The sequence below is a fragment of the Lacerta agilis genome, chromosome 15 (assembly GCF_009819535.1).
Source record: "Lacerta agilis isolate rLacAgi1 chromosome 15, rLacAgi1.pri, whole genome shotgun sequence".
NCBI lineage: Eukaryota > Metazoa > Chordata > Lepidosauria > Squamata > Lacertidae > Lacerta > Lacerta agilis.
In genome coordinates, this window is record NC_046326.1 from 14642152 (window position 1) to 14668810 (window position 26659).

The window sequence follows — 26659 nt, forward strand, 5'->3', positions numbered from 1 at the left end:
TGGCTCTGCAAGAAGCAGAGCAGCTTACCAGACTTGTTCTTGTACTCAATATCAAAGCCGGTGATTATACTGTTGCCGTCGAACCTCTGTGTCCAGCGCAAATTCATGCTCCGGGCCTTCACCTCCCGGATCTCCAACTCAGGAGGGTCTGGTGGCTCTGTGAGGGGGAACATGGGGTCAGAAAGAGAAATACAACCCATTCAGTCCCCCAATCCCAGAACAGCTCTGCCTGCTTGCTAGGCTTGCCTGCCCATCCGCCTCCTGAAAAAGAAGGGGGTGGATCAAGCAATATTAGCCTCCATAGAATAGCACCACTTCCACCACATTAATTAAGAGGTTCTCTCCGCCCCTTGACTTGTAGACTACTCATTCACATCTTGCTTTGGTATGGCTCTGGGTCTACGTAAAAGGCTGGGGACAAATACACACACACAAGCTGTGCTCAAGTTCTTCTTTCCACAGGTCACAGAGGAAAAAGAATGTGAGCAGGAAATTAGAAATTGGTATTCCTTGATGTTTCTCATTCTGTTGAATAGCCAACAGTAGCACTACAAAACTACTATCAGTAAAGGACTGCAATGGGTGGTTGCAATCTTGATGGCCTGCGCAAGAAGAACGTGCTATTTTCTTACTGGTGCTCTTCTGAAAGTCTTTTTTTTTTAAGTATTCTCTCTCTCCCTCTCATGTGAATGCAGACATATATAGAATAAATTCACACTTCCCAAAACAATATATGTTTTGCACAACAGTTTTCAAACCAAAAACAAGTATATTAATGGACAGCATGCATAAACATGCATAATTAGTGAAAATAATGTACAAAAATGCCGTGTATTAGGGGAAATGACTTGCATCAAAATGCTGATGAATTTTCATGAGGACATTAAAAAATGAACCATAAAGAGATGCAGAAAGTCAAGTCAGGACTGGAAACATGCAAAAATGAAGATGACAGATTCATCCCTCCCTCCTCCCCCTCCCTCTCACACAAATACCCACTAGAGCAGCTCTACTGGAAACACAATACCTTGGACAGTGAGCTGAATGAGACCTCTGTCTTCACCATACGAGTTGATTGCATGGCAGGAGAAGAAAACGGAGTCCCCACGGTCTGCTGGTTTGAGCTGTGGACAAGACACCCTCTCTCAGAATGAGCCCCAGTCTGTGCAGGGCAGGCCTGAAAAGGCTGCACTCTCCTTCCCATGCCCCAACTCATAGGTACACTCGTCCTCCCAGCAAAGCCCTTTTCCTTCCGACTGGACCAGAAAGGAACTCTTCCACATTGTCCAGGGAATGGCAGCACCTTGCAGAGGACTGGGGTGGTGGGACGCTCTCAGCAGCCACTCCCAGTTTGCCATGGGAATCAGCCAGGATCATCAGGCCCTACACACAATGACAAGATACCCAACACGACCCACCCCACAACCCATTGCTCACTTTAAGTGTGGAGATGACCTCGTCGCCATTGTCCTTGGTGGCGATGGCATATCGGACGTTGCGATCTGGGTCGATGACGGTGTCCCCTTTCTCCCAGCGGATGATGATGGGCCGCTCTCCGCGGGCCGTGCAGTTCAGCTCTTTGGCCTGCCCCTTGATGGCGATGGTGGTGTTGGGGTGAGAGGTGATCATAGCAGGGACTGTGGGAAGAGGAAGAAACAGAAGACCAGGGCACTGGTGTGAGTTGTACAACTAGAGAGGGGCTTGAGGACGGTGGAGCAAAGGGGTGCTCTGTCAAGGTGGGGGGGGGCAGGGAGCCAGGGGAGAAAGGCAAAACCCAGTTCCAACAAACCAGGAAAGAAGGATTGATCCCGGATTGGCCTGTGCTAACCAGCAAGACTAGCTTTGTCCAGAGCTGCTCTCCAGCGTTTTAGGCAGACCAGAAACCCATTGACTATACTCAGCTGCTCCACACTCACAACCTGTAGTCTGGCTCAACCCCTAGCATCACCACCACACTCCTGGCATATTCCAAGCTTTTTTTAAAAAAAGAAAAGGTTAAGTCCAGTGAAAGGTGACTATAGGGTTGCGGCGCTCATCTCAATTTCAGGGTGAGGGAGCCGGTGTTTATCCACAGACAGCTTCCCGGGTTATGTGGGTAGCATGACTAAACCGCTTCTGGCACAGCAGAACACCGTGATGGAAACCAGAGCACACAGAAACGCCATTTACCTTCCTACTGCAGCGGGACCTATTTATCTACTTGCACTGGAGTGCTTTTGATCTGCTAGGTTGGCAGGAGCTGGGACAGAGCAACGGGAGCTCACCCCATCGCTGGGATTCGAACCACCAACCTTCTGATCAGCAAGCCCAAGAGCAGGAATTGGCAAAAGTTTTTGTGGCTTGGGCCGGTTCATGGTCCTGCAGATGCCACGGTGGGCCAGTGTGTGTGTGTGTGTGTGTGTGTGTGTGTGTGTGTGTGTGTGCACGCACGCGCAAATGCCATTTCCTGCAGCAATGGGAAGCCGGCCAGCATTGCGGAAGGTGGTCCCTGCTCTGCTCCACGCCAGTTTAGCGTGGGACACAGGAGCCGACAGAGCGGGTGGCGGAGGTCCCTGAGCAGGCGGTGGGGGTCCATGGGCCGGTTAAAGGACCCCCATGGGCCGCTTGTAGCCCATGGGCCTTAGGTTGCCGACCCCTGCCCAAGAGGCTCAGTGGTTTAGACCACAGCGCCACCCACATCCAAGCTTTACCCTCTGCTATGTCACCATTCTGCTTCCGCAGGCTAGCCAAGGCAAGACTGGGGAGACACTCAGGCCCTAACATGGCCCAAGGTGTGTGTGCGGGGATGGAGTCCAGGGGCAAGAGCCCAGCAAACAAATAGGGAGGGGCAGGATTCCAGCTGTGGACTCTCCCTCCACTCCCACTCCCGGCACAAGCATTAACTGCATCCATTTGGCTGAGCACAGGGACCTGGGAGTCTCTGCATTTGCCTTTGGATATGCACAAGTAAACAACTAAGACTTCATTCTAATTCCCAGTTGGGCGGGGGGGGGGTTATTACATGTAGGGGGGGTTCCTGCTCCTTGGTCTCCATGATACAATATCACCAGCTTTGTCAAGGCGGCCAAGCGCCTCCCCAACAACCAGAGACTTTCAGTACTGAACACTGCAGCCAGAAGTGGAGACGTTGCCTGGCATTATACAACTAGGGATCATAAAATAATGAAGCAGATAAATTTTATAATGCATAGTATTACACCCAGATATACAATAAAATGTGAAAGACAAATAACCAGGCGCAAGTTATAATGAAGAAAAAGCCGCAGCCAGAGACAGGCGAGTATGAATTATTGACTAAGGTTTTACACTCTCAAGGATGTGCCCTGGAATATTTTTCCATCAGAGATTTGCATAATTCACTCAGAGGAACCTGGCCAGAATACAGAGGGAGATTTTCACAGCAACAAGCCAGCCTGACTTTGCATTGCAGATGCTGGAGATTTAATGTGCAGGGCCATGATTTAAATAAAAGCCAAAGGAGGGACGCTTCCAAATCTGTTCCACCCCCTCCAACACCTGATAAGCAAGGAGGAGGATGACGAAGAGGCTGGGGTGTTGGTGAGGGGAGGAAAGGAGCAGGAACCAAGCAGCCCCTAAAGCATCATAGAATTGAAGAGTTGGAAGGGACCCTGATGATCATCTAGTCCAATGCAGGAATAGGCAGCTGTCCCATACAGGGGTCGAACCTGCAACCTTGGCAATGCTAACTCTGGCATCTGCTGGGCCCCCTCCTCTGTCATTCTGATCAAGCAGGGCTACAGGACAGAGCAGCAGTGGAGCATGCTCCCACCGGTCCCTGGGGCGCGTATCCTCACTGGGGGTGGAGCGCAGAGGGCAAATAGAGCCCACTACACCAGGCCAGCCCTGGCTACCAAAGCGCTACCAGCCACCAGAATGACACTGCCCGGGACTGATATTGCATCAGTAGCGAGGACTAGCCTGGGGCAGCAGGCTCCACTCTTGCCCGTGCCCCACCATGGAAACATCGCAAGGCAGGGCACAGAGGGTGAACGGAGGCAGCCCTCCCCACCGAAGCAACACCACACAAAGCAGTGCAGGGCTGGCTCGGGGAAGGCAGTGTGAGCAGCGCACCCCCTATGCTCAAATGCGCCCTGAGCAATCACCCTGGAAGGCCCCCCATGCTCCGCCTCCAGGACAGAGAACCCTGGTAGGTGCAGCTTCTCTAACCACCACCACATGCCAAGAGGAGAAGCCACCTTTGCTGCCGGTGCTTTTTCTGCAGCAGCTCCCCCTAGCCACAGTGCACATAGCCAGCCTGGGCATGCCAGTTGGGATGAAACAGCAGGTGGATCAAGTTCCCATGCTCCATCACCTGGCAGGGCCGGGACAGACTCCTGGCTGAAACTCTGTCAGCGCAGACTGTAGATAGGAAACCTTTTTGGCCAGTGGGCCAGTTCTTCCTACCCTGTGGGGTCCCCACCTGTCAAACCTGACCCATGGGTGTCTGCTTCACCCCGTAGGAGATGCACTGGTGAAGAAGCACCCAGCAGGACCAAATCCCACCCCCCTTTCGCCCACCAGGTGACGTCACCCTGTCCATGGGCGGGGGGGGGGGAGGCTCCCCACCCCTGGTGCAGACATTTCTGAGCTAGGTGGCACTATGGTCTGACTCAGCAAAAGGAAGCACCTTATGCTCTTCTTCTTCCACATGGGTCACCACCACCTGTGCAGGAGCAGATAGGAGAGGTGCTCCTCTCTAGCCCAGCTTCCCTCCCTCCCGAATCCTTTCCCTGCTGCCAAGGAGCTGCTCCTTGGAGCCGGCACATCAACAAGCACCCCCCCCCTTGGAAAGGTTCTGCTGAGGAGCAGCGTTCCTGGCAGTCCTCCTGGAGTAACGAGCCTTTAATGACCCTCCTGCTCCAGTTAATCAAGACGGAGCTCGGCTGGACGCCACACACTGGCGGGCAACCCAATCGATGCCGGGGTTCCCAGGCGCACCCACCTGGATGCTGCCTGCCAGCTACAGAAACTTTCTGCCCAAGAGGGAAGGAGAGTTCAAAGAGAGGTGGCTGCAGCCCAAGAGCAGGGAGAGCCTCGGCAAGTGCAGCATTTCATTTGCTTCATTTTAAAAGGGTTGCAATGGATTGCTATAACGGCATGGTGTCAGACAGACAGCACGGTGTAGTAGTTAAGAGTGCTAGATTGGGATTTGGGAGCGAATTTGTCCTCTAAGCCAATCCTTCCTCAAAGGGATATTGTGATGGTGAAATGGATAGATGGAGAACCATGTACTCCGCCTTGAGCTGCTCTGAAGAAAGGTGGGGTATAAACTGACAAATGAACCAAGTATTGCTGCTCTTGACATTTAATTTCTATGGGTATAGCTAATGTTGTGAGCTGCACTGGGTGGCCTATACCCCCCCCAAAAAAGGCGGCAAGTACGGTACGTCCCAGGCTAGCCTCCTGCCCTCCTCCTCAGTGGATTTCCCCTGCCTGACCTGCAAAGAGGTAGAGATCCAAGCAGAATGGAAAGCCAGGCCCAAGTCTGCTGCTGTGGTGGGTGTGGGGGGGTGAGGCAACACCTCCTCCTCCTCCTCCTGGCCCACAGCCCCACTTCTTTCCTGCCTGCTTTGGGGAGGGCTGCATCCATGGGCTCCCTGCTGCCCACCCCCCTCGACTCGTGCACCATCAGCATCAGGGGGGCTTCCTCTGCCCACAAGGCCGCTTCAGCCCTTCCAGTGCCTGGAGCATCACAGCTGGAGCTGCCCTGAAGCTTCTCCATGTACTTGCAGTTACCCACTAGGCACCACAGCCATGCACGAATGCCCCCATTGTGGCTTTTGCTCCTGGCTCTTGTTTTGCTGAAGAGCACTGGGGTGGGGAGCTGAGCACACAGCCAAGCAGGCTCAGGGAGCAGAGATTTAAAAATGCACAGCATACACAAACAGTGCCATAATATATGGTAATGACAATCCGCAAAGGCAACACACACTGTTCTAATGGGGCACAAGAGGGTTTAATGAGCTACGGCTCCTCTGCTTTCCCTAGCAATGGAATTCAATTAGCAGCCAGGGAAAGCTTGGCTTGCAGGCAACTCCCATTTGTGACGTGTGGACACCGCGGAGGGCGTATCGAGGAGCTGTATGGACTCCCAGCCTCAGAAACTCCCCACACAAAACTGGGCCTGCAGAGGGAGATGCTGCATGCAGCCGCAGACTGTGCAGAGGAGCCAGAAGGGGTGGGTTGGGGAGGAAGCCTCTCACAATGGGAAAAAGCCACCAGCTGGTTTATGAGAACAGAAACAAGCAGCAGCCTCTGGGTGTCACAAGGAACACAAGGGAAAATAAAAATGGCTCTGTGAAAGTCACAAGGGACCAGAATCAAGGTGGGAAATGGGAGGAGTCCCTTTGGGACTGATGGGCAGAGGAGAATGCTCCTGACAGGTGCCTGGAGAATGTCCTCTTGACGGTGGGCAGCTATTGCTTTGGGGCCACCCCACTCTGGACCACAGACCTGGGTGACTTTGAGGCACCAAATGGTTTTAGTTTTCCCACACTTTTAATGGGATGATTCATTTCACTTTTACTCTGCCTCCTTGTTCTTTTACTGATGAGTAATTACTCCTTTGCTCCTGCTTTGGTGATGCTTGCTGGGGGGTTTTAAATCAAAATGTTAACAAACAATTTTTGGTTAGCTGGCTTCCACAGCTGGAGTGGCTAACTGCAGGGTGCATGTGGTCCCCTAGCAGGTTCTTTGTGGTTCTTTAAATCTTGACTGCTTCTATGGGTTACCTGCAGTGATGCCATGAAGACAAAACGAGTTTTGTGTCTCCCATTTTGGTTTTTTATTTATCAAAAATATCTATCTATCTATCTATCTCTGACTGATCTCATAGGTCTCCACTGCAATATTGTGATGCCAACAGGATTTTGTGCCCACCTACACCAGGGCCTCCAAATCAGTCCATTTTATGTATTTATTTAAATATAGATTACTCGCTGGTGCAAGAGGTACTTTCACTGCAATACCGCAATACTATTTTTTTTCTTGTCCCCCAGAACCCTCCCAAACCTGCCTCTCCCTTTTTAAAGTTGCCACTCCTGCTGGCCCTCTGCTCTGATTCTGTTATATCAAAATGTGTTTTTACCCCTTTTAAAAATAAGTATCCACGCTCTCTTTTATACTTTGGCCGTGCCATTTTGGGCAAGTGGCCCCAGGAAGGTTGATCATGGATCAATGTTGCCCTCAGCCTGAAAGAGGCTGGCTGCCCATTGTACAATGTCTGCATCTTGCCCTTTCTCTGGGCAGCATCCAGGTGGAGCTTTAGAAAATGGCAAGATGTAAATATTCTAAATTTTGTTAAGAAAAAAGGCAGAGAGGGAAAAGGTCAACAGAAGCAACTTAACCCACAACACATGCAACCACCCAGGAGCATGAACGGATCTGGCATTCCTGCCCCCCGCCAGGCTTGTAATGGCAAGAGAGACACTGCCCACTGACAAGCATGAGATGTGATTTAAGGAGCAGGCGAGAGCTGGCATGGATTGGGCAGGGTCCAGGAAGCTGGGGCTGGAAGCCAATTCTACTCCCCCCCCCCCCAACCTTGATTTGGATGGATGGAGGCATGAAGAGGACAAAGCCACCCTTCATCCCTCCTGGTCTTGAGAAGCTCTGAGGCCCACAGTGCCACCTCAGCACTGCCAGAGGAGAAGAGAGGAGCATGGCAAGCAGCCAGCCAGCTGCTCTCCTGTGTGGGCAGACATACCTGGAGGGGGCAGGCCAGCCTTTTGCAGAAGTCTCTCTCCCTGCTTGGATCTGCCTGAGGGCCACAGCCACTCCCCCTTGGAGCTAGGCCTCACAACAGTTAAACACTTCAAGTGGTCCGAAGCAGCAGCCTCCCTTGGGAAAGACGCCTGGCCTTGTCTCTTCGGTGGATGTCCCACCTCCCAAACCCAATTGGCTTGGTAAGCAGACCGTAGCATGATGGGTTGGCTCTGGTCTTTTAACAGTGGAGCAGCAAAGGGGACCACATATCAACTGCTACTTTGGGTGAGGTGCAATTAGTTGCTTACAATGCTCCCAAATAACTGACTCATTGCAATCCCCACACATAACTGCTTTCAGCCTGTCTGGTGCAGAGGAGCTCACTATAGAGTACATCCACAACAGCCTTCTCTTCTTCCCTGGCCAGACATGCTGCCCAAACTTCAAGTTCCAAATGTCACAGCTACAGCTGCTACCAGCTCCTTTCCTTCCCTATAGGACACCTTAAGGTCTACCACACATGTTACACTTTGAAGGTGCAAGATCTCCAGTAGTTCTAGCAGCAGCAGCAGCTGCCGCCAGGTGAGAGAGAGAGAGAGAGAGAGAGAGAGAGAGAGAGAGAGAAGGAGAAGAAGAAGAAGAGGAGGAGGAGGAGGAGGAGGAGGAGGAGGAGGAGGAGGAGGAGGAGGAGGAGGAGGAGGAGTTTGGATTTGATATCCCGCTTTCCACTACCCGAAGGAGTCTCAAAGCGGCTAACATTCTCCTTTCCCTTCCTCCCCCACAACAAACACTCTGTGAGGTGAGTGGGGCTGAGAGACTTCAAAGAAGTGTGACTAGCCCAAGGTCACCCAGCAGCTGCATGTGGAGGAGTGGAGACACAAACCCGGTTCCCCAGATTACGAGTCTACCACTCTTAACCACTACACCACACTGGCTCTCAGAGAGAGAGAGAGACTGTGTGACAGACAGCTGTCTCTGAGTTAGTGACTTGCATGAGGAGGGCAAGCAAGACACTGCCCAGACAACAAAGCAGGAATGCCTTTGGGCACCGAGGAAATTGAGAAGGCTGGCCTTGGTGCTGCTGAACATCCCACATAACACCAGTCTTGAAAGACCTACATTGACTCCCAGTACATTTCCAAGCACAATTCAAAGTGTTGGTGCTGACCTTTAAAGCCCTAAATGGCCTCGGTCCAGTATACCTGAAGGAGCGTCTCCTCCCCCATCATTCTGCCCGGACACTGAGGTCCAGCGCTGAGGGCCTTCTGGTGGTTCCCTCACTGCGAGAAGTGAAGGGAACCAGGCAGAGGGCCTTCTTGGTAGTGGCGCCCACCCTGTGGAACGCCCTCTCACCAGATGTCAAAGGAAAAAACAACTACCAGACTTTTAGAAAACATCTGAAGGCAGCCCTGTTTAGGGAAGCTCTGAAGGACTATTGTATTTTAATATTATGTTGGAAGTCGCCCAGAGTAGCTGGGGAAACCCAGCCAGATGGGCGGGGTATAAATAATAAATTATATTATTATTATTATTATTATTATCATCATTCCCTAGACTATGGTCAACTATTACAGTAGGAAGCTGCACATGTTAATGGGCAGAGGGATGAACACCCAGAAAGGAGCCCTTCACTTGTCTGCTTTCCAGGAGAGTTGGGTTTTGCAGCACACTCAGCGAGGTTTCCATTTTGAAACCATGCCAACAATTATGAGGCAACATGGGCCGAAATGGACCAGGCCATTCCCACCGTAAAAGCTCTCTCCGCAAAGGGCACTCGCCAGAGCACTTCCCTTCACACCCGCCAAGCAAAACGTTGTTCTCCTTTCAAGCTCTTCCTTTCTGTGCCTTGTTAACATGATGCAGACAAGAGGCTGATCCCATTTGGTGGGCTGAGATAAGGCGGCTACAAAGGGAATTGTCACAGCTCTGGGTGTTCTTCCATCCTGAGCCCAGGCTGGAACAGCAAGAAAATGGAAACGGCAACAGAGGAAAGGGAAGGAGGGGAAGAGGGTGGGCTTTCTGAAGTGCCAGCTCTGTGATGTTAATTTGATTGCACCCATTTCAGCTTCTTGTCTACACTGATTAGCTGCATTTCACCTGAAGCATGAGATTAATTCAAATTGCATGGAAGCAATCAGTTATGCTTACAGAGTAGTGAGGGCACCTCTCCAGGCACACCCTGCCTTGTGCACCTGCTGACTAGGGGGAGCTCCTGAGCAAGGGAGTGGTGGGCCTGGGCCTTTGCCCAAGAGAGAACAGTCCATAGGGCACTGCTCAGGACCCTGTCAACGGAAACGTGAACTGGGCAGCAGCAGCCCTAAGGACCAGACACCTGGAGGTACAGTCAAAATGGCCCTGCCTTCAGATCCAATGAATCTCAGGGAAAGCCCTTCCAAGGCACTGTCCAGGAAAAAAACAACAACAGTATAATAAAACCACACAGTGCCTAAATGATAAAAAGCAACAGCAAAAAGGACAGAGCACATGTAACAAATGAAATCCAGCAACAGGGTCACTCAAAGTCCTGGCCCTCTCATTTACAGCAATCCCATACAGGTTTCCCCTCTGCCTGGTAAGTGACCCTGAAAGGGGTTAAGAAGCCAAAGGCCACTCCTTCCACTTCCTTGATTTGCTGCCTGGATCTTTTACCAAGTAAAAGATACAAAAGGTCTCCTGTTTAGGCACCTGTCTGAGCTGTGGCCCCTGCTTTTCATGCACATCAGCCTTCACCTCCCCCTGCCCGCTATCCAGAGAGCCTCATTAAGCAGCTGAAGCTTGTTGTCACAGGATGGCATTTCCCCCACAGCTGCAGAAGGGCCAACTCCTGAACCCAACATCCTAAGAGGCCTCCTCCAGCCTTTGGGTCCTCCTATCTTCACTACAGCAGCTCTGAAAGAAGCTGGAAACTGCTGAATCTGCCAAGGGTGGCCCAGGCAGAATCCGATCACGAATGAGGTTGCTTAACAACACTTCCAGGCCACCGTGTGGGGAATTAGCAAGACGGCTGCCCTGCCTCCTCTCTGCGCCACCACGATGTAGATTGATTGCCTGCTTTTATTAAGGACAAAGTGTTTTTTGATCGTGTGAGGGAATCAGGTCCCCAAGGGAACAGGAATCAATCCAGCGCTCCATTCCTTGCACATCGACTGCCGGGAGCCCACAGAGGAGAGCTCAAGCTCCGCAAGTGATGATAAAGGAGCTCACAGTGCAAACACAGGCGGCAATCAGAGGATATAGAGGCCGCCAATCTGCCAAGACACGCGGGGCCCACCGCGACAAGCCCTTGGCTCGCAGCCAGAGAGGCTGAGGCAGCTGCCAGCAGACGGAGCACGTTGGCAGAGGCAGCAGTGCAGGGTTCACGTGGAGGGAAGCAGGTAAACCTAGCAAAGAGCCAGTGGGAGGGACAGGGCTGGACACAAGGAGCTTCCTGGGTTTCATAAGTCAGGACTGTCAGACAGTGCAGGAGGTGTCCAATGCCAGCCTGACCCTCAGGAGGCCAGGGGTGGAGTTCCAGAGCCCTACATTAATCAGATGCCTCCACAGCATCTCAGGGGCAAAAGCAGCCCTCGCCCCTTGATGGGCACCAAGGTAGAGTATTGGCACCCATTTTCCATGGAGGGAGAAGGAGCTCTCAGGCTGTCCTGCCCAAGGCCAGGCAGAAGGCCTGTGGGAGACCTGCATCTATTTAGACTGAGACCCCTGATGGGTGAACAGACCCGGCCAGCATACTCACTTTTCACCGTAAGGAACATGGACTTGCTGATGTCTGTACCGACTCCGTTGCTGGCCTGGCACAGGTAATAGCCGATGTCCTCTTCTAAAACATGCCGAATGAGCAGTGAGCTGTTGGGCAGGATCTGGATACGGCCAGTGAGGGGGACTGGGTGGTATTGCTGGGGGTTCCCACTGCCTGGGAGGAAAGAGAAGGGTGAGAGATGCTGTAAGTGCTTTTGGCTGACCCAAAGATGCCATGGGGTCCTCTGGAGATCCTCTGTACTGTGCCTAGCAGAGCCTACACAATCTCTCTCACTGGCCCTTAAACACGTCCAACACTGGCAGAGTTGAACACCTCTCTGTCACTTGCACATGGCAGCTGCTGTACCTGAGCATGCCCCCTACTGAGGACAACCCTTAGAGAAGATGTGTTGCAAGAATGGTTTCAATCCCCACCAGTACAGGCTTCCCATTAACAAACCTGAAGGGAGATTGCATGGGTGGGTGGGGACAATATCAAAAGGAAATATCCAGCAACATACCTTTAGCATGTTTCCACATGACTTTGGGAGGGGGGTATCCATCCACAGAGCAGTTCAACACCCCTGCTTTGCCATAGATTCCATCCTGATTGTTGGGCTGGACAACAAAGCGAGGAGGGACTGTGGAGAAGGAGTGCAAAAGATAAGTAGGCCCTACCACCAGGAACAGCAAGCTCACTACCCACTGCAGACATGGCTTTCTTTTCCTTTCCACAGGCGCACACACACCCTAGTCCCATGCCCTCAAACCTCCTAACTGGTCTGAAAGACAAGATGTAACCACCTCTTGGGCAATGCCCTTTCTGCTTTTGCAGAACTGAACACCTGGGTGACCTTAAGCTTTCAATTTTGAAAAACACCAGAAGAATCCAAAAGCATCTAACTTCACAAGTTATCGTGAAGAAGACATCACACAATACTCCACTCTCCTCTTTAGTTGGCACATACATGTGTGCATGTACAGAGAGAGGCACCTCCACAGAAGTGTGGAGGAATAAGCCACAGAGTCACCACAAAACTGTTGTCATGTGCTTGGATATGGGAGGGTAGAACCAGAGTTTCTGAAGCAGGATAGCTAAGAATGTCAGAAGAGCCTGGCTGTAGCTCGACTGGTCCAAGAGGAGCCAATCTAGTCGAATGTTCTGCTCTCACAGTGGCCAACCTGAAGCTTCTTCTTGGCTCAGAATGTTACTAGAGAATAACAATATTGCTGGGTGAATTGGGGCTACTGCTGTTGTTGCCTTCTAACATACCAGAGTTCTGATAATTTGACATATTTATTTCTCTAGCAAGCTGTAGGTGGCTTGACTTTAAAAAATGAAATACAGAAAAGCCAGCATGGTTTGTCAAGCTACTCTAACCTGTTTTTGACTGGGTTACTAGCTTAGTGGATGGTAGGAACGTCGTGCACATAATTTATCTTGATTTCAGCCAAGCACTTGACAAAGGCCTCACAATATTCTGGCTAGCAAACTGCTTAAATGTGAGTTAGCTAAATACTACTGGAGCGGGTGGCGCTGTGGTCTAAACCACTGAGCCTAGGGCTTGCTGATCAGAAGGTTGGTGGTTCAAATCCCCGTGACGGGGTGAGCTCCCATTGCTCGGTCCCGGCTCCTGCCAACCTAGCAGTTCAAAAGCACGTCAAAGTGCAAGTAGATAAATGGGTACCACCCTGGCGGGAAGGTAAACGGCATTTCTGTGAGCTGATCTGGTTTCGCCAGAAGCGGCTTAGTCATGCTGGCCACATGACCCGGAAAAACTGTCTGCGGACAAACGTCAGCTCCCTCGGCCAGTAAAGTGAGATGAGCGCTGCAACCCCAGAGTCATTTGCGACTGGACTTAACTGTCAGGGATCCTTTACCTTTTTTTTTTTTACTGGAGATTTGGGGTTCTATCTTGGGTCTGGCATGAATCCCCCAATCAGAGTTCACATACACCAATCACCCTGCTTGCTAGTTGGGAGTGCATCACCCGCACTCTGAATGAATATTTTACCCCTTTCCCTGAACTTGGTTGGCATTTGACCCTGCACAGTAATGGGGGAATGCCTCTCTCTGGGTCACCAGGCTTCAATTTGAAATGCCCCCTGTGGAGAAAAAGATCTGTTTGTTCTCCTGCCCTCCGTTAATGCTGAGCAAGGCAAGCAGGTATCCCAACTCAGATCCTGAATTTACAAGCCCAGAAAAAGTTCATCTGGCAGAAAGTTTGAGAAATCCTGATGGTGATTTACACCAGCAATATCCATATCTGCTAGTTGCGGGGGAGTCAGCCATGTCCCCTATCCCCAAATGTGTTAATCCCCTTTATCTGATGAACATGACATGCACTCTGATTGATTGAAAAGATTCAGGTGCAGCTCAAACCTTAAAAACAAGCTGTGTTATGTAGCTTTTTGTCCCTCACATTCCATCCTCCATCACTGAGCATCAGAAAACCTGCAACTGACCACCTATGCTGTGTAATGCATGAGGAGACAAGAAGCCTTTTTGCAAGTAACTAGATTCAAGCTAAAAAAGCACATTTTATTTTCATTCTGCTTTGTCCACTTTTCTTCCTTTCCTTCTGTTCTCAATAACACCTCATATAGGTGAGCTGTTGGGGTCTGAAGTGTGTTTTCCCAACCTCTAGGATTCTGGTTATCCCTCATGAGCCTATATCATTTGATTAATGCTATGGGAGTGTAAGGTTGGAGTTGTTAAAGAACAACAGGCTGCTCTGGTCTTTTGCAGTGCGTTGTGTCAGGATCCCAGGCAAGTTTCCTTCCTGTTTGGGTGCTGTAAACTTGACAAGGAGTAATGGCAGCAAATACCAGACAGTTAAGATGCCACTGGCCAACACTGCAGGGCTCTTGTGTAGCAGTTGTGCCAGGAAGGGCACAAGATGGCTCTCCTAGTTGCCCCCCTCTGTTACATGCCCCGCCTCTCTCTTTCTGCTTCGGACATCTGTTATTCATTAATGAGCTACCAAAAGATGACTATGATGGTTCCCCCTTGGGAAATCGACACTCCCAGCTCTTCAGGCAGTGGCAGTGAATGGCCTGGCTTATGCAGGCAGTGTGTGTCTGGGACACCAAGAGTTGTGCTTCTGTGCCCTTTGGGAGTCTTTTGCCCTCAGAAGAATGTAAAGAGAGCATATCCTGTTCCCTACAGTGGCCAACCAGACACTGACAGAAAACCCTCAAGCAGGGCTTGGAGGAAGTAGAGGCTCACATGTGCACACACAAGCACGGTTCAGCCCCCAGCAACTGGCATTCAGGGGCCTGCTGCCTCTGGCCCAGCAGGTTCCATGCAGCCATCATGACTAACAGCTGCTGACAGACCCACCCGCCTTCCTTCCTTCTCCTCCATGAGTTGTCTAATCCCCTTTTAAAACTGTCTAACGAGTGGCTAGTGGCCACTACCTCTGGGGCAGCGAACTGCATAGATCAATTGTGAAGAAGTACTTATTCCCAAATAAAAGGTTCACGTTAGCAGCAGGTGCTGAGGAAGACTGCCCCCCCCTGCCTGAGACCATCCTGGAGAGCCACTGCTGCCTGCCAGAGTGGAACAAGCTGAGCTAGATGGACAAAGAGCATGGGCTAAAATAAGGCAAGGGCAATTTTCTGAGCTCCTCCCCCACTTCCGCCCCCTCTACTCCAATTGATTTCACTGAATGGGCCAGAGTGAAGGAAGGAAAACTCCTCCTACTTTCCATAAAGCTCTATTGGGTCACCTTTTCCTAAATTTCAAAGTCCCAAATGCTGAAGCTCTTCCATACAGGGCAGCTGCTCCAGCTGCCTGACAGTTCTGTCTGCTTCTGTGGGCAGAGAAACCTCATGATGCACCTTTGCTCCTCTCCTGCACCACAGAATTGGAATTTTCTTTCCTTCACAAGAGGACTTAAACCACCACCTTCCACTCAGTTCACGAAGCCAGTTTTCCCACCCCAACTGGCACTTTGTATGGCCCTCACAGCTTTCCACAGGACATTTTCTCTACTCACCTTTGAGATCAGATGGGGAGCACAGCCAAAGAGTGACAATCACCCCGCACTGGGCAACTCTGCCAGTGGCTCCTGAACCCCCCAGCACATCAAAGCCCAGGGACCAACTACTCACCTCGAACAATGAGCTGCCGCTCACGGCTGACAGTGGCAGCATCGTTGGTGGCAATGCAAGTGTAGTTGCCGTTGTGCTTGAGGGAGACACTGGAGATCTGCAGGGAGCTCATGAACTCCTTGCTCTCAATGGTGACGCCAGAGCCGGAAAGGATCACCTGCCCATCTTTCCTCCACGTGATGCGGATGGGCATGTCACCCGAGGAGACCACACATGGGATGTACAGGAGCTGGCCGATGGAGGCCGGAGGGAATTCAAAGGGCTGGATGAGAGGCGGGACTGCCAATGAGAGGAGCACATTGATCACACCTGTTCCCAAACGACTGGAAAGCCAAGAAAAATGAGATTTCATCCAGCTCAGCCTCCAAGGAGAACAGAACTTAGGCCCAGTAGACTCTGCAAAGCCCTGAGGAATTCCTTACCCTCAGCTCCCCATGTGAAGAAAGGATGAATTTATAAGTCAATTTGACATATTTCCTCTCTGTGTGTTTTTTGTGTTTTTTTAAGGTGTGGAGTGTGGAGAGTGTGACAAGGCTGTAATGGTGAGTAGTGCCTCTTTCTGGCCACCATCCCAGTGAGCTCAGGACAGATATTTGGACAGGTAGGTGGAGGTGTCTCCTGGTTCACAGAGTGGCCTCTTAGTTTCTTGTACTCCACTAACTCTTCATCACTCCTCTCAAACTCGTTTTTCTCTTCCAGCCTGCAGTACTCACCCACTTGAAAGGGGTTCAACAAGATAAAAGAACGTGGAGCACTTTGAACACTCTTGCCAGGTGAGCAGCAGGCATGCAAAGAGATCATATCTGCAAAGCAACAGTCGGCTTTCCTCACACCCCATCAGGAAGAAAATTCATTCTCTTCTACAGCAGCCTTAATACTCCCACTAATGCCATTGCAAAAGGATTTGGAACTGGTTCCTCCAGCGACCAGAATGGCTCTCAGTTGGGAGCCCCAGGAGCCCCCTAGGAATACTAGATGCACTAGATTCCCTCAAAGAAACATTGATGGCAGGCACTCAAGCAAAGTAGGAAGGCAACTCCTGACAAGCAAAGACCACTGGTGGTTCTGCCCAAAGTTTCCAAGTAAGTTGGGGACACTGCCCTCGTGGCCATTGGACCAAGAAAGATTTAAAGCCCTACCTCAGAAAAATAAGCAAAATCCCCATCCCACTGACTGGGATGTGTGAGGTGAGCCATCTCCTGAAGCAGCAAAGGACAGTTCTCGCTGCTCTTAAAGGGGGGGGGGGGACAACATCCTGAACAAGCAGCAAAGCAAGTGAATTGAAGGAGCTGAGGATCAGCTACTGACCTGAGTGCAGCCTCGGTAGCAGATGCCACATTTACAACTCAGCCCTGCCAGCCACTGAATTACCCTTGATCTTTAAGGGGCCCAAACAAACAGAGATGTCTGCTGTGTTAGCCTCCCAGCTTTGGGTGTGGGCTTTCTCAACAGTCCTGCCTCCCCTGCCAACTGAGGTCCTTTCATCCCTGTGCTACTCCAGTAACGAATACTGGTCACTCCCTTGCCTCTGCTGGTTCCAAAGGCAGGGACTTCCTCCACTGCTCTCCCATCTGGGAGAGAGGAAGGCAGCCGGGTGCTTTGTCCTTTTGCCACTCCCACAAAAACCCTCTTCCCTGCAGAACAGCCTTGCACCCTTGCAGCAGTTCGCACAGAGCAAGGGGCACCCGGGCTCCCAAGCAAAGCCTCTGCTCAGCACCATCCTCACTTATGTAAAGATCAGCCTGAAAAGGTTCCTACAATGGGGGAAGAAGGGCAGGAGCAAGTGTCCGAGAAACTTCTGCAACCAGGGAAGAAACACCAAAGGTTCTGAGAACAAAACTGCGAGTGCCACCCTGCTGACAACAAAGCTCGCCCTGAAAAAGAGAGGCTTCAGTTGCTGTAGTGGAGGGAGGTGGGCTCTGAAGAATCATTTGTAAAATAATCTAAGCTCCTTGGAGGAAAACTGGAGGGGGAGCACTGGGGGGGATTAAAAAAAAAAACCAAGAACATCTTGGCTGGCTTTCCAGTGTGTAAGCACAGGCATCGAGGTCTGCTGGCATCAAGACAAAGGAATAGGGAAAGCCCCAATAATCCCACTCCCACCTCCCACGCACACACATCCAGACAAGCTGAAGGAGCTGTCAGAGCCATCTCTGGGTCCAGGGGAAGCACCATCCTAAGCAAGAGTAAGAGCTAAGCCATGCTGCTGCAGCAGCAGCAAGTTTTCACAACAACCAGTGACCTCCCAGCCCACCCCCAGCCCATGCAGCCTCTTGCCCAGGGGTCAGCAAACTTTTTCAGCATTCCTATACCCCACAAACTTTTTCAAATTCCTATACCCCACAAATAACCCAGAGATGTGTTTTAAATAAAAGCACACATTCTACTTATGTAAAAACACCAGGCAGGCCCCACAAATAACCCAGAGATGCATTTTAAATAAAAGGACACATTCTACTCGTGTAAAAACATGCCGGTTCCCAGACCGTCCGCGGGCCGGATTTAGAAGGCAATTGGGCAGGATCCGGCCCCCGGGCCTTAGTTTGCCTACCCATGCTCTTGCCTGTCTCCAGGACACTTTGCACCCTTCGTAAACTGAGCAGGGCAGCAGCACATGGGAAAGGGAAGCAACATCTACACAGAGCAGACCACCTCGCTCAAGCTACCCTGTTTGTGAACCTTTAAAGAGGGCAGCGCCTGAGATGGAGCTCAATCTCAGCAAGTCACTGGGATGGAAAGGACGGGATTCTCCACTACTGCAATTCATTAGGGCTGATGGCTCCCTGAATGGGGCTGAATAATTGATGGGCTGGAGAAGCTTTTAAGATGTTCTGCGTGCTTGGAAGACAGAGAGGATTATTTTTTTAAGAGCTACACACTAAAAACCACCAACAAAGGTGCTCTGAGCAAAGGTTAGATGTTTTAATCTGGTATGTTTACACTGTACATTCTGCTCCGCTGCTTGTCAGGGGAAATGGATACTCCAGGGCTAGCGACAGCCTTCGGAGGGGGGGGCGCACCTGGGCCAGTAACCGAACTAATGTGTGGGCAGGGCAGGAACACAAACCCCACATGGTCCTCTCTGCTCAGCAAACTTGCCTTTATCGGGGGGGGGGTCCCTCTTCCCTGGGAGACAAAGATGCTCCTTCCATTTCCACCCCCATTCCACCAACCTGGAGCAGCTCAGAGGAGATATTGGTGGCAGGAAGTGAACCACAAGGTCACACTGCACACAGGGAGGATGAGTCAACACAGATGCCTCTGGCATGCAAAACACAAAGACTACTGGAGTAGAGACTGGTGGGGTGACTCTTCAGCAGGCTGGGTGGGTTGCAAAGGAGGACAACAGAATCAGCAGTGTAGCCTAGTGTTGTCCAGTCAAATTGCCCTGGGCATTGTTATTTATCTATTATCAGATTTTGATCCCTCCTTCCAAGGAGCTCAGCATGGCCAACATGGATCTCTTCCATCACTAGGCTGGCCTGAGACACATGGGCTGGTCCATCACAGTCACCCAGGGAGCTTCACAGCTGCGGGGGAACTGAATCTGGCTCTCCCAGGTGCTAGTCCAACCCTCTTAAAGAGTGAGGCCTTTTCAACAGGGCTGTATAGTTTGTGGTTTCCAATTCAGCTGAGCTCCTGGAACACACCCAACAGCAAAGCCTGGAAGAAACCTGTGTTCACTTGCTTACATCTGAGAGGAGGCAGTTCCCTCTCAAAGCCATCCAGTGCCAGAGAAGGGTTTGGTAGCTGGTTCAAAAAACCAACAGCCCACAGCCAACATCTGAGCCTGAGAATCCCACTTGGTTTGGCCCAGGTCCTGCTGTCTTCAGGCTCCCCTTAGACCAGGCAACTGCACAGCAACACCTGATCCTAGTTTTGAATCCCATCCTTTCAGCTGTGACTGCCTACCAGCAGAGAAGGCACAACCATAGCAGCAGCATGTCCAACTCTCCAGGAGCTGGCTGAGCCACTGCTTGGACTAGACGGATGTGGACAGCACTGGGAGGAGGCTGGAGCTCCACCAGCCCTGCTGTGGCTCCTGCCTCCAGCCACTCACCTTTCACAGTGACATGGACACTCTGGCTGATTGAAAGCTGTGGCTGAATGAGGACACTGCATAGGTACTCCCCTTCATCCATCCCCTTCTGGACGTCCATAAGCTTGAGAGTGCCATTTTCAAAGACCACTTGCCGGTGGTTGTCAGGCAGGAGCAGTGAGTCCTTGTACCATTTGATGGAATAATATGGGTAGCCAATCACCCTGCAGTTGATGAAAGTGTCCCTTCCTGCCACGGCTGTAATGTTCTTCATTGCGCGGATGCTGGGGGGGCCTAAAGAGAGGGAGAAGGGGGAGGAAAGGAGCAAGCTAGGTGAATTCCAAAGGCAAAAGGCTTTTGCACGCAGAAGACAGAACTGGAAGCAAGGTTGCTCAGCAATTGGCAGAAGGTGCAGCCTGGGTGGTTGTGTGGAGAACATCACAAAATGACTTTCCATTAAACCTGTACACATCCTCTGAGGGCCCTGCTATCCATGGGGCAGAAAGACCCACACAGTGCCACAGCCCCAACCCTAATACCTTGCAACGTTCAGTTCTGTCTTGAGAGCCCCTTCAGCCAAAGGACTCGGCCCTTTCACCATCCTCAGACTCAGAGGATGAGTCCACAGCAATACCTCCAGGCTTACAGAAGTCAAGGACATAAGAAGAGCCTGCCGCTGGATCAGGCCAGGGGTCCCGCATCCTGTCCTCAAAGTGGTCAACCAGATGCCTGTAGGAAACCTGAGAGCAGAACCTGAGCCCAAGAGAACTCTCCCCTCCTGCAGTGTCTGGCAACTGGTATTTAGAAGCATACTGTGGAGTCAGATCATGGAGATAGAGCTATCTTCCATGAATTTGTCTAATCCTCTTTTAAAGCCATCCAAATTGGTGGCCATCACTGCCTGTTGAGGAAGCAAGTTCTATAGTTTAACTCGGCATTTTGTGAAGAAGTACTCTCTCTCTTTTTTTTATCTGCTCTGAATCTTCCAACATTCAGATTCTCTTGATGAATCACAAGTTCTAGCATTAAGAAAGAGGGACACCAACTTTATCTACTTTGTCCATGGCACGCATAATTGCATAAGCTTCTATCACGTTACTTCTCACTCACCTTTTCTCTAAACTAAAAAGTCCTGAAAGCAGCAACCTTTCTTCATAGGGGAGCAACTTTAGGGAGGTGGAGCCACCCACACTACACGTCTTCTCAGTAAGCACAAAGGTTTAGTTCCCTGGTGGGATATCTTCCTACCACTATTTCAGTAGGAGAGACCTTCAGCCAGCAGGGTTCAACTGAAGCTAATAGAGGTCTTGTTTTTAGACTTGCTTTATTGACTTGGTTTCTCCTGGCATATTATGACTTGACTTCATCAGTTGCTACCAGCTTCCCTTGTGAGACTCAAGTGCCCACAGAACAGGATGCACAACATGATATGGACATGTTCTCTTACAGTGATCTCCTATTTTCCCAGCATATAGAAACCTACTTGTTGCTGGAAAGGGTATAACCTGCCCTTTCCACCCACCGTATCTGCCAACAGTGACCTTGAGTAATATGTAGAATATGAAGACCCCACAGTGAAGGCTGCCAGGATCTGCCCTCAAGGCAATGCCTTGGTTAGGAAAAGTTGGGTTTTGATTAGTTTTTTTTTATTATTATTACCAGTGTCTGTTGAGTTCTTTAACGACCAAGAAATCTGCCACTGTGCTTACGGAGCCCTTTAAATATATTTTAGGATACTTTGTTTAATTTATATAGCTGCCAATCAATAAATATTCCCTGTCTGCCTTCAAAGTAATATTATATAAACTATGAATAGTAGTTAAAATCAATAATAAAAGTCAGCAAAAAGAACTTCCTTACAACAGAGGTAGCAGAAAGCAACTTAAAGCTTGGATTTAAAACATACTTGATGAATAAAAATGTCTTCACCTGACACTGAAAAAACCATGGAGAAGGTGCCAGGCAGGCCTCTCTGGGGAGGCTAATCCATACGAAAAAGGCTTTTTCCTTGGTAGTCACCTGCTCCATTTCATTTGGTCAGGATCAGGGCCTCCAAAAAGACTATTAAGGTTTGGGTAAGTGTTTGCCAGAGGCAGCAACATTCTGTGTAATCTGGTCCTAAGCCAGGCTTCCTCAACCTCGCCCCTCCAGGTGTTTTTGGCCTACAACTCCCATGATCCCTAGCTAGCAGGACCAGTGGTCAGGGATGATGGGAATTGTAGTCTCAAAACATCTGGATGACCGAGGTTGAGGAAGCCTGTCCTAAGCTATCTAGGGCTTTCCCTGCCATCTCAATATATCCCTTTGCCTTCCTGGAGCTCCCATCACTTGTAACATGTCAAAATATAAAATCACCAATATATATGCTGGGATCCCTGCAAAACTGTTCTGGTGGCCAGGAGTTCCACCATCCTCTAGCAGCACTTTACTCTGTAAACTGCTGAATTGTCTTGTTGCCAAACAACACTGCAGAGAAAATAAAAGGAGGGGTGGGGGGAACCACAAAGAACAAAGGGGACATTCTACCAAACCAGAACCAAAACCCAATGCAAGAAGAACCTATTCTGATATTTAAAAGTAGACAGGCACCTCTTACGTTTATTCGCGCTTGGTATTCGGCGCTGCCCACCGAGTTCCGCGCGGCACAACGGTACACCCCTCCATCCTTGATCTGCGGGCTTGTCACGTTCATGTGGCTGACGGTGGTACCATCTGACATGGTGTACTGGTTGGTGCGGTGGCTGCCATCCCTCTGAATGGGCTCGTCATCCAGTGCCCAAGTGACAGTGGGCGGAGGGGCCCCCTTGGCAGCGCACATCAAGGAGAACTGTTCACCTGGGTTCACCACCTTTTCACTGAAGGATGAGATGATCCGGGGAGTCCCATCTAAAGAGAGGCCCACAACAGGGGGAGGGAGTTTAAATGAAGGGGTAAAGGCAAGTCTGAGCACCCATTTCCCCTCCCACCCACATATCTTCAGCGACAGGAAAGCTGGAGAATTCTGAACCTTCTTCTTAGGTCAAATCCAGCAACCTTGTCCAAGGCCTGTGGGGGTGCTCCAGCCTCTACATTTTGCAGTGGATATACCTTCTCAGGGAATTCTTCCTCTCTTCCCCTCCCCACATTTGAGCCTCAGTAGGAGAAGAGGGGAAGCACTGCAGTTCAGAGCTAGAGCTGCTGCTTTGCATGCAGAAGGTCCCACATTTAACCCCCAGCATCTTGAGGTAGGGCTGGGAGAGACCCACGCCTGAAACCCTGGAGAAACACTGAGAAGTCAGTGTAGTGTAGACAATACTGAGTTGGATGGGACATCGTCCTATGTTTCTAAGCATGCTATGGAGTTCCTGTAGTGACGTCCTATCCATCACCTGCCAGCTGCAGAAATGCACAGGCCCTGCTTGCCGAGTGACTGCCTTCTTCTAGCACTCCATAGCTATAAGAACATACAAGCAGCTGTACTGCTGGATTGGACCTAAGGGGGACCACCTACTCCAGTGGCCATCGGGAAGCCTGCAAGCAGGGTTTGAATGCAATACACCTCTCTCACTGTTGCTCCAGGTCAACCACCATCAAACACAACCTCTGAAAGAGGGTGCCTATTACCTTGAGGACTAGTAGCAAGTGACAGACCTCCAAGTTTCTTCCATGCCTAACAGCCCCCTTTATAATCATCTAAGCCTGTGGCCCCTACCACATCTCATGACAGTGAATGCCAAAGTTTAACAATATGCTGCTGCTGTGTGAATAAGTCCACCCTTTTGATTCTTCCCAGCCAGGAGCTACTTTGATATGTTCATCCACAGCAAAACATGGAATCAGACAGCCAACCTGCCAGGAGAGAATCTCCTTACCCGCTTTCATTCATTCTCTCTCTCTCTCTCTCTCTCTCTCTCTCTCTCTCTCTCTCACACACACACACACACACACACACACACACCAGTATGTCAAGGATACTGAAACCACCAAGGAGCCAAACTCACCCTCCAGCACAATGATGGCAAAGTCCTGAGCAGTTTGAGCCTTCCTGCTGGCAAAGCATTGATAGGCTCCTGAATGGCTCTTCTGGGCAGCTGTGATGAGCAGCGTTTCATTGTTGATTCCCCGAATGGAGATGAAGTCATCTGGTGCCACGAGCTCTGTGTTGCGATACCAGCGAAGAGTATATTCTGGTGAGCCCAAGAGTGTGCACGAGAGGATGACGGTGCTCCCGATGCCGGTCTTCAGCTTCTTTGGTGTGAGGGTGACGTGCAGAGGGTCTGCAGGAAAAGCAGGGTCCATGATCAGATCAACTAGCCGACACCATGCAGAGTAAGCGGCCATCCCACTAATGGCCCACAGCACCACCCCTCCAACATTTACCACAATGCAAGGCTCACAGAGACACCAACACAGGGTAGAATTGAAAAGATGGCAGTCCTCAAGGCAAGTACCAGCTGTTTATTGCTTGGTGCTAGGGATCACTGGGCACGGTGCAAGGGGCTGGGCTGCCTTGCTGCAGGGCCAGGGGGAGGGGAGCAGATGCCATTCAGAACCCATATGGGAAATACGCAAAGAGATACACTGCGATTCCCCCTTGAAATCCCAATGCCTGCCTCTGACCCAAATCCAGCCACAGTCTCTTCTTCCTGTCATCCATTTGCCTGAGCAATGGAAAGGCAGAGTGGCCTTCATTTTTTCCCCCAAGCAGCCAAGGCCCTCCATTGGGGAGTGCAGGCAAGGAGATGGAAAGTTGAGGGTGCCCTTGAGAAACAGAGGCTCCGCTCTCTCACACCCACCCATCTGCAGAGAAATGTCACTGAGTAATAAGGCAGGTGCACACAGTGCTCCCCCTGCCCCGCCTCCTGCCAGCAGTTTCTTCTCGGTGTATCAGTTTCCCTCCCAGGCGATGAAGGAGTTGTCAACTTAAGAGAACGAAGGAGCTGTCACACCAGGGCTGACATACAAGGTGTGACAGACCTGCTTGGAGCAAACACCACTTCCTTGCACGGCACATCACCATGCTGCACCTCAACTCTGACCCTTCATCTCCTCAGGCATGGAGCCAATCTAGGGGAGGGAGTGGGTCTTCAGAGGGTTGCCTGTCTCCACCCCATTTGCAACTGTTAAGGGCTCAAGAACATGGCAGCCTCTCTTGCAAAAAAAGAGAGAGTGAAAAGAACCCATCTTCTGGGCAAAACGCTGGCTGCCACGGCCCAGAGAAGCATACAGCGGGAGGGAGAAAGGGGAAGCACAAAGAAAAGCAGCCCAGCACAAAGCAGCAGAATCAGTCCTTCCCCCACCCCCCAACATAAGTAAAGTGGGAAATCTGAGGGTGGCAGCAAATGTTTGTTGGGAACAACTTCCCACCAACCAGGCTTTGAGTAGGAAGGAACGAGGCACTGGGCTCCAGAACCCAGTGCTGGCCTGTGGCACTCTTATCCATGCAAGGAGCTTCCGTGCACTGAGATCCCATGGATGATGCCTGCAACCTTCTTTCCTAGGCCAGGGCTGCCTCCTGCCAGCTTGGCAATGCCTGCAAGAGAAGGAGGCACCACACCACTGGCCTTGTACCCTGGAGCAGAGTGAAACTGCACTACATGAACGCAGTTCCCACATGCTTCCCATCTTATGAAATATAAGGTGTGTCGTTGTTCAGGCAGGAGTACATAAGAATATCTCTGAAGGTAGATCAGGCCAAAGGAGGGCACATCTCATCCAGCACTCTGTTCTCACAGGGGCCAACAACCTGATGCCTCAATGGGAAGCCTGCAAATCCAGCTCTTCCTCCACATACCTATCACTGTGAGGGTCCCAGTGACCTCAGCAGACCCAAAGGTATTTGTGACTTCACAGATGTATGTCCCGCTGTCCTCTACTCGCAGGTCACTGATCGTCAGCCCAGTGACACGTTTGGTCCATCGACTGTCAGCAGGCAGTGGCCGACCACCCTTGATCCATCGGATGGCTGGGTTAGGGTAGCCAGAGGCTATGCATGGAAGTTCCACCAGCTGACCTGCCTTTGCTTCCCGGGACTGGAAGCCATCTAGGATGGTTGGGATGGATTCTGCAGGGTCTGAAAGCAAAAAAAAGAAAGGGGGGGGGAGAACTTTCACCATCAAACACTCAAGCCCTGAAATTCTGTGAATGGAGCACATTATACAAGCTTGGAAATCTCAAATCCTTTTAAGTACTTAGTCTCCCCTCCCCTTAATCGTCTTTTCCTCTCTCCTCAATGGATTTGCATCCATTTGCAAGTTCGTATCCTTTCTGAACTGTGGTGCTCCAGACAGAACTCCAAACATGATCTTTTGAGTTTTCTCTCTGGGAGAACAAAGGGGAAGGAAGCTCAATACTGGGAAATTGTTCCAAATAAGGGGGACAGGATGGCTCCTACCTTCTGTAGGAGCTGGTGACAAATGGACACACAACTTAGAGTCCCTCAAGTCACCCCAACTGGTGTGACATTCACAACTTTCTCAATACATTCTGAAATCTACAAGTAAATCAGGCTACCATCGAGCGCAGAAATACACATGAAATACAGCTTGGTGGTGTGGGGGGGGGGTGTTTAGTAAGAAACCTCTCAAGTTGCTCCAGGTATGGAGAAGGGAGGAGAAGGGCCACACACAGGGGAGTTGCTGCTTAGGAAGAGGTCAAGCTCTGGGGAGGGCACTACTCCTTGCCTGGGGCAAGGTGGGAGGCCCATCCAAGGGCCTGGATGCCCACTGCCAAATGCCTAGCTCTTCCACAACCCTAGGAAAATGCAACCACATATACACACAAAACACTCAAGGCTTCTTTTCTCCCAGGCTTCCTCTAGCCTTCATTTGGGCAAAGGCCTGCCTGTCTGCTCAGCTGAAGGAGAGCCCTTTAGTATTTATTTTCAGAATCTAAGGAACACTATGGGAATTTTACCCAGACATGTTGTTATGGCCATGGGTGTAGCGGGGGGGAGGGGCAGCTGCTGCCCCTAAATCAATACAAATCTGAGGTTCTGCCCCCGCTCAACGAAAGCCTGCCCCCCCCCCACAAAAATCCTGGCTATGCCCATGGTTGTGGAATTTT

The 26659-nt window shown here is 50.8% G+C and overlaps 1 protein-coding gene across 2 annotated transcripts in view; it reads right to left on the reverse strand.

Moving 5' to 3' along the window:
* DSCAML1 (DS cell adhesion molecule like 1) overlaps window positions 1-26659 on the reverse strand; it is a 168033-nt gene that overhangs the window by 31060 nt on the left and 110314 nt on the right. The window contains exons 5-14 of one of the 2 annotated variants that reach the window (XM_033171598.1): window positions 25389-25667; window positions 23596-23871; window positions 22205-22501; window positions 19637-19909; window positions 15577-15855; window positions 11982-12101; window positions 11459-11635; window positions 1438-1637; window positions 1028-1124; window positions 29-157 (exon numbers count right to left, since the gene is read on the reverse strand). In XM_033171598.1, the coding sequence (XP_033027489.1) occupies window positions 29-157; window positions 1028-1124; window positions 1438-1637; window positions 11459-11635; window positions 11982-12101; window positions 15577-15855; window positions 19637-19909; window positions 22205-22501; window positions 23596-23871; window positions 25389-25667 (2127 nt within the window). Of the gene's footprint in view, window positions 1-28; window positions 158-1027; window positions 1125-1437; window positions 1638-11458; window positions 11636-11981; window positions 12102-15576; window positions 15856-19636; window positions 19910-22204; window positions 22502-23595; window positions 23872-25388; window positions 25668-26659 lie in introns of those variants that run through there. The other variant, XM_033171599.1, reaches the window with a different exon arrangement.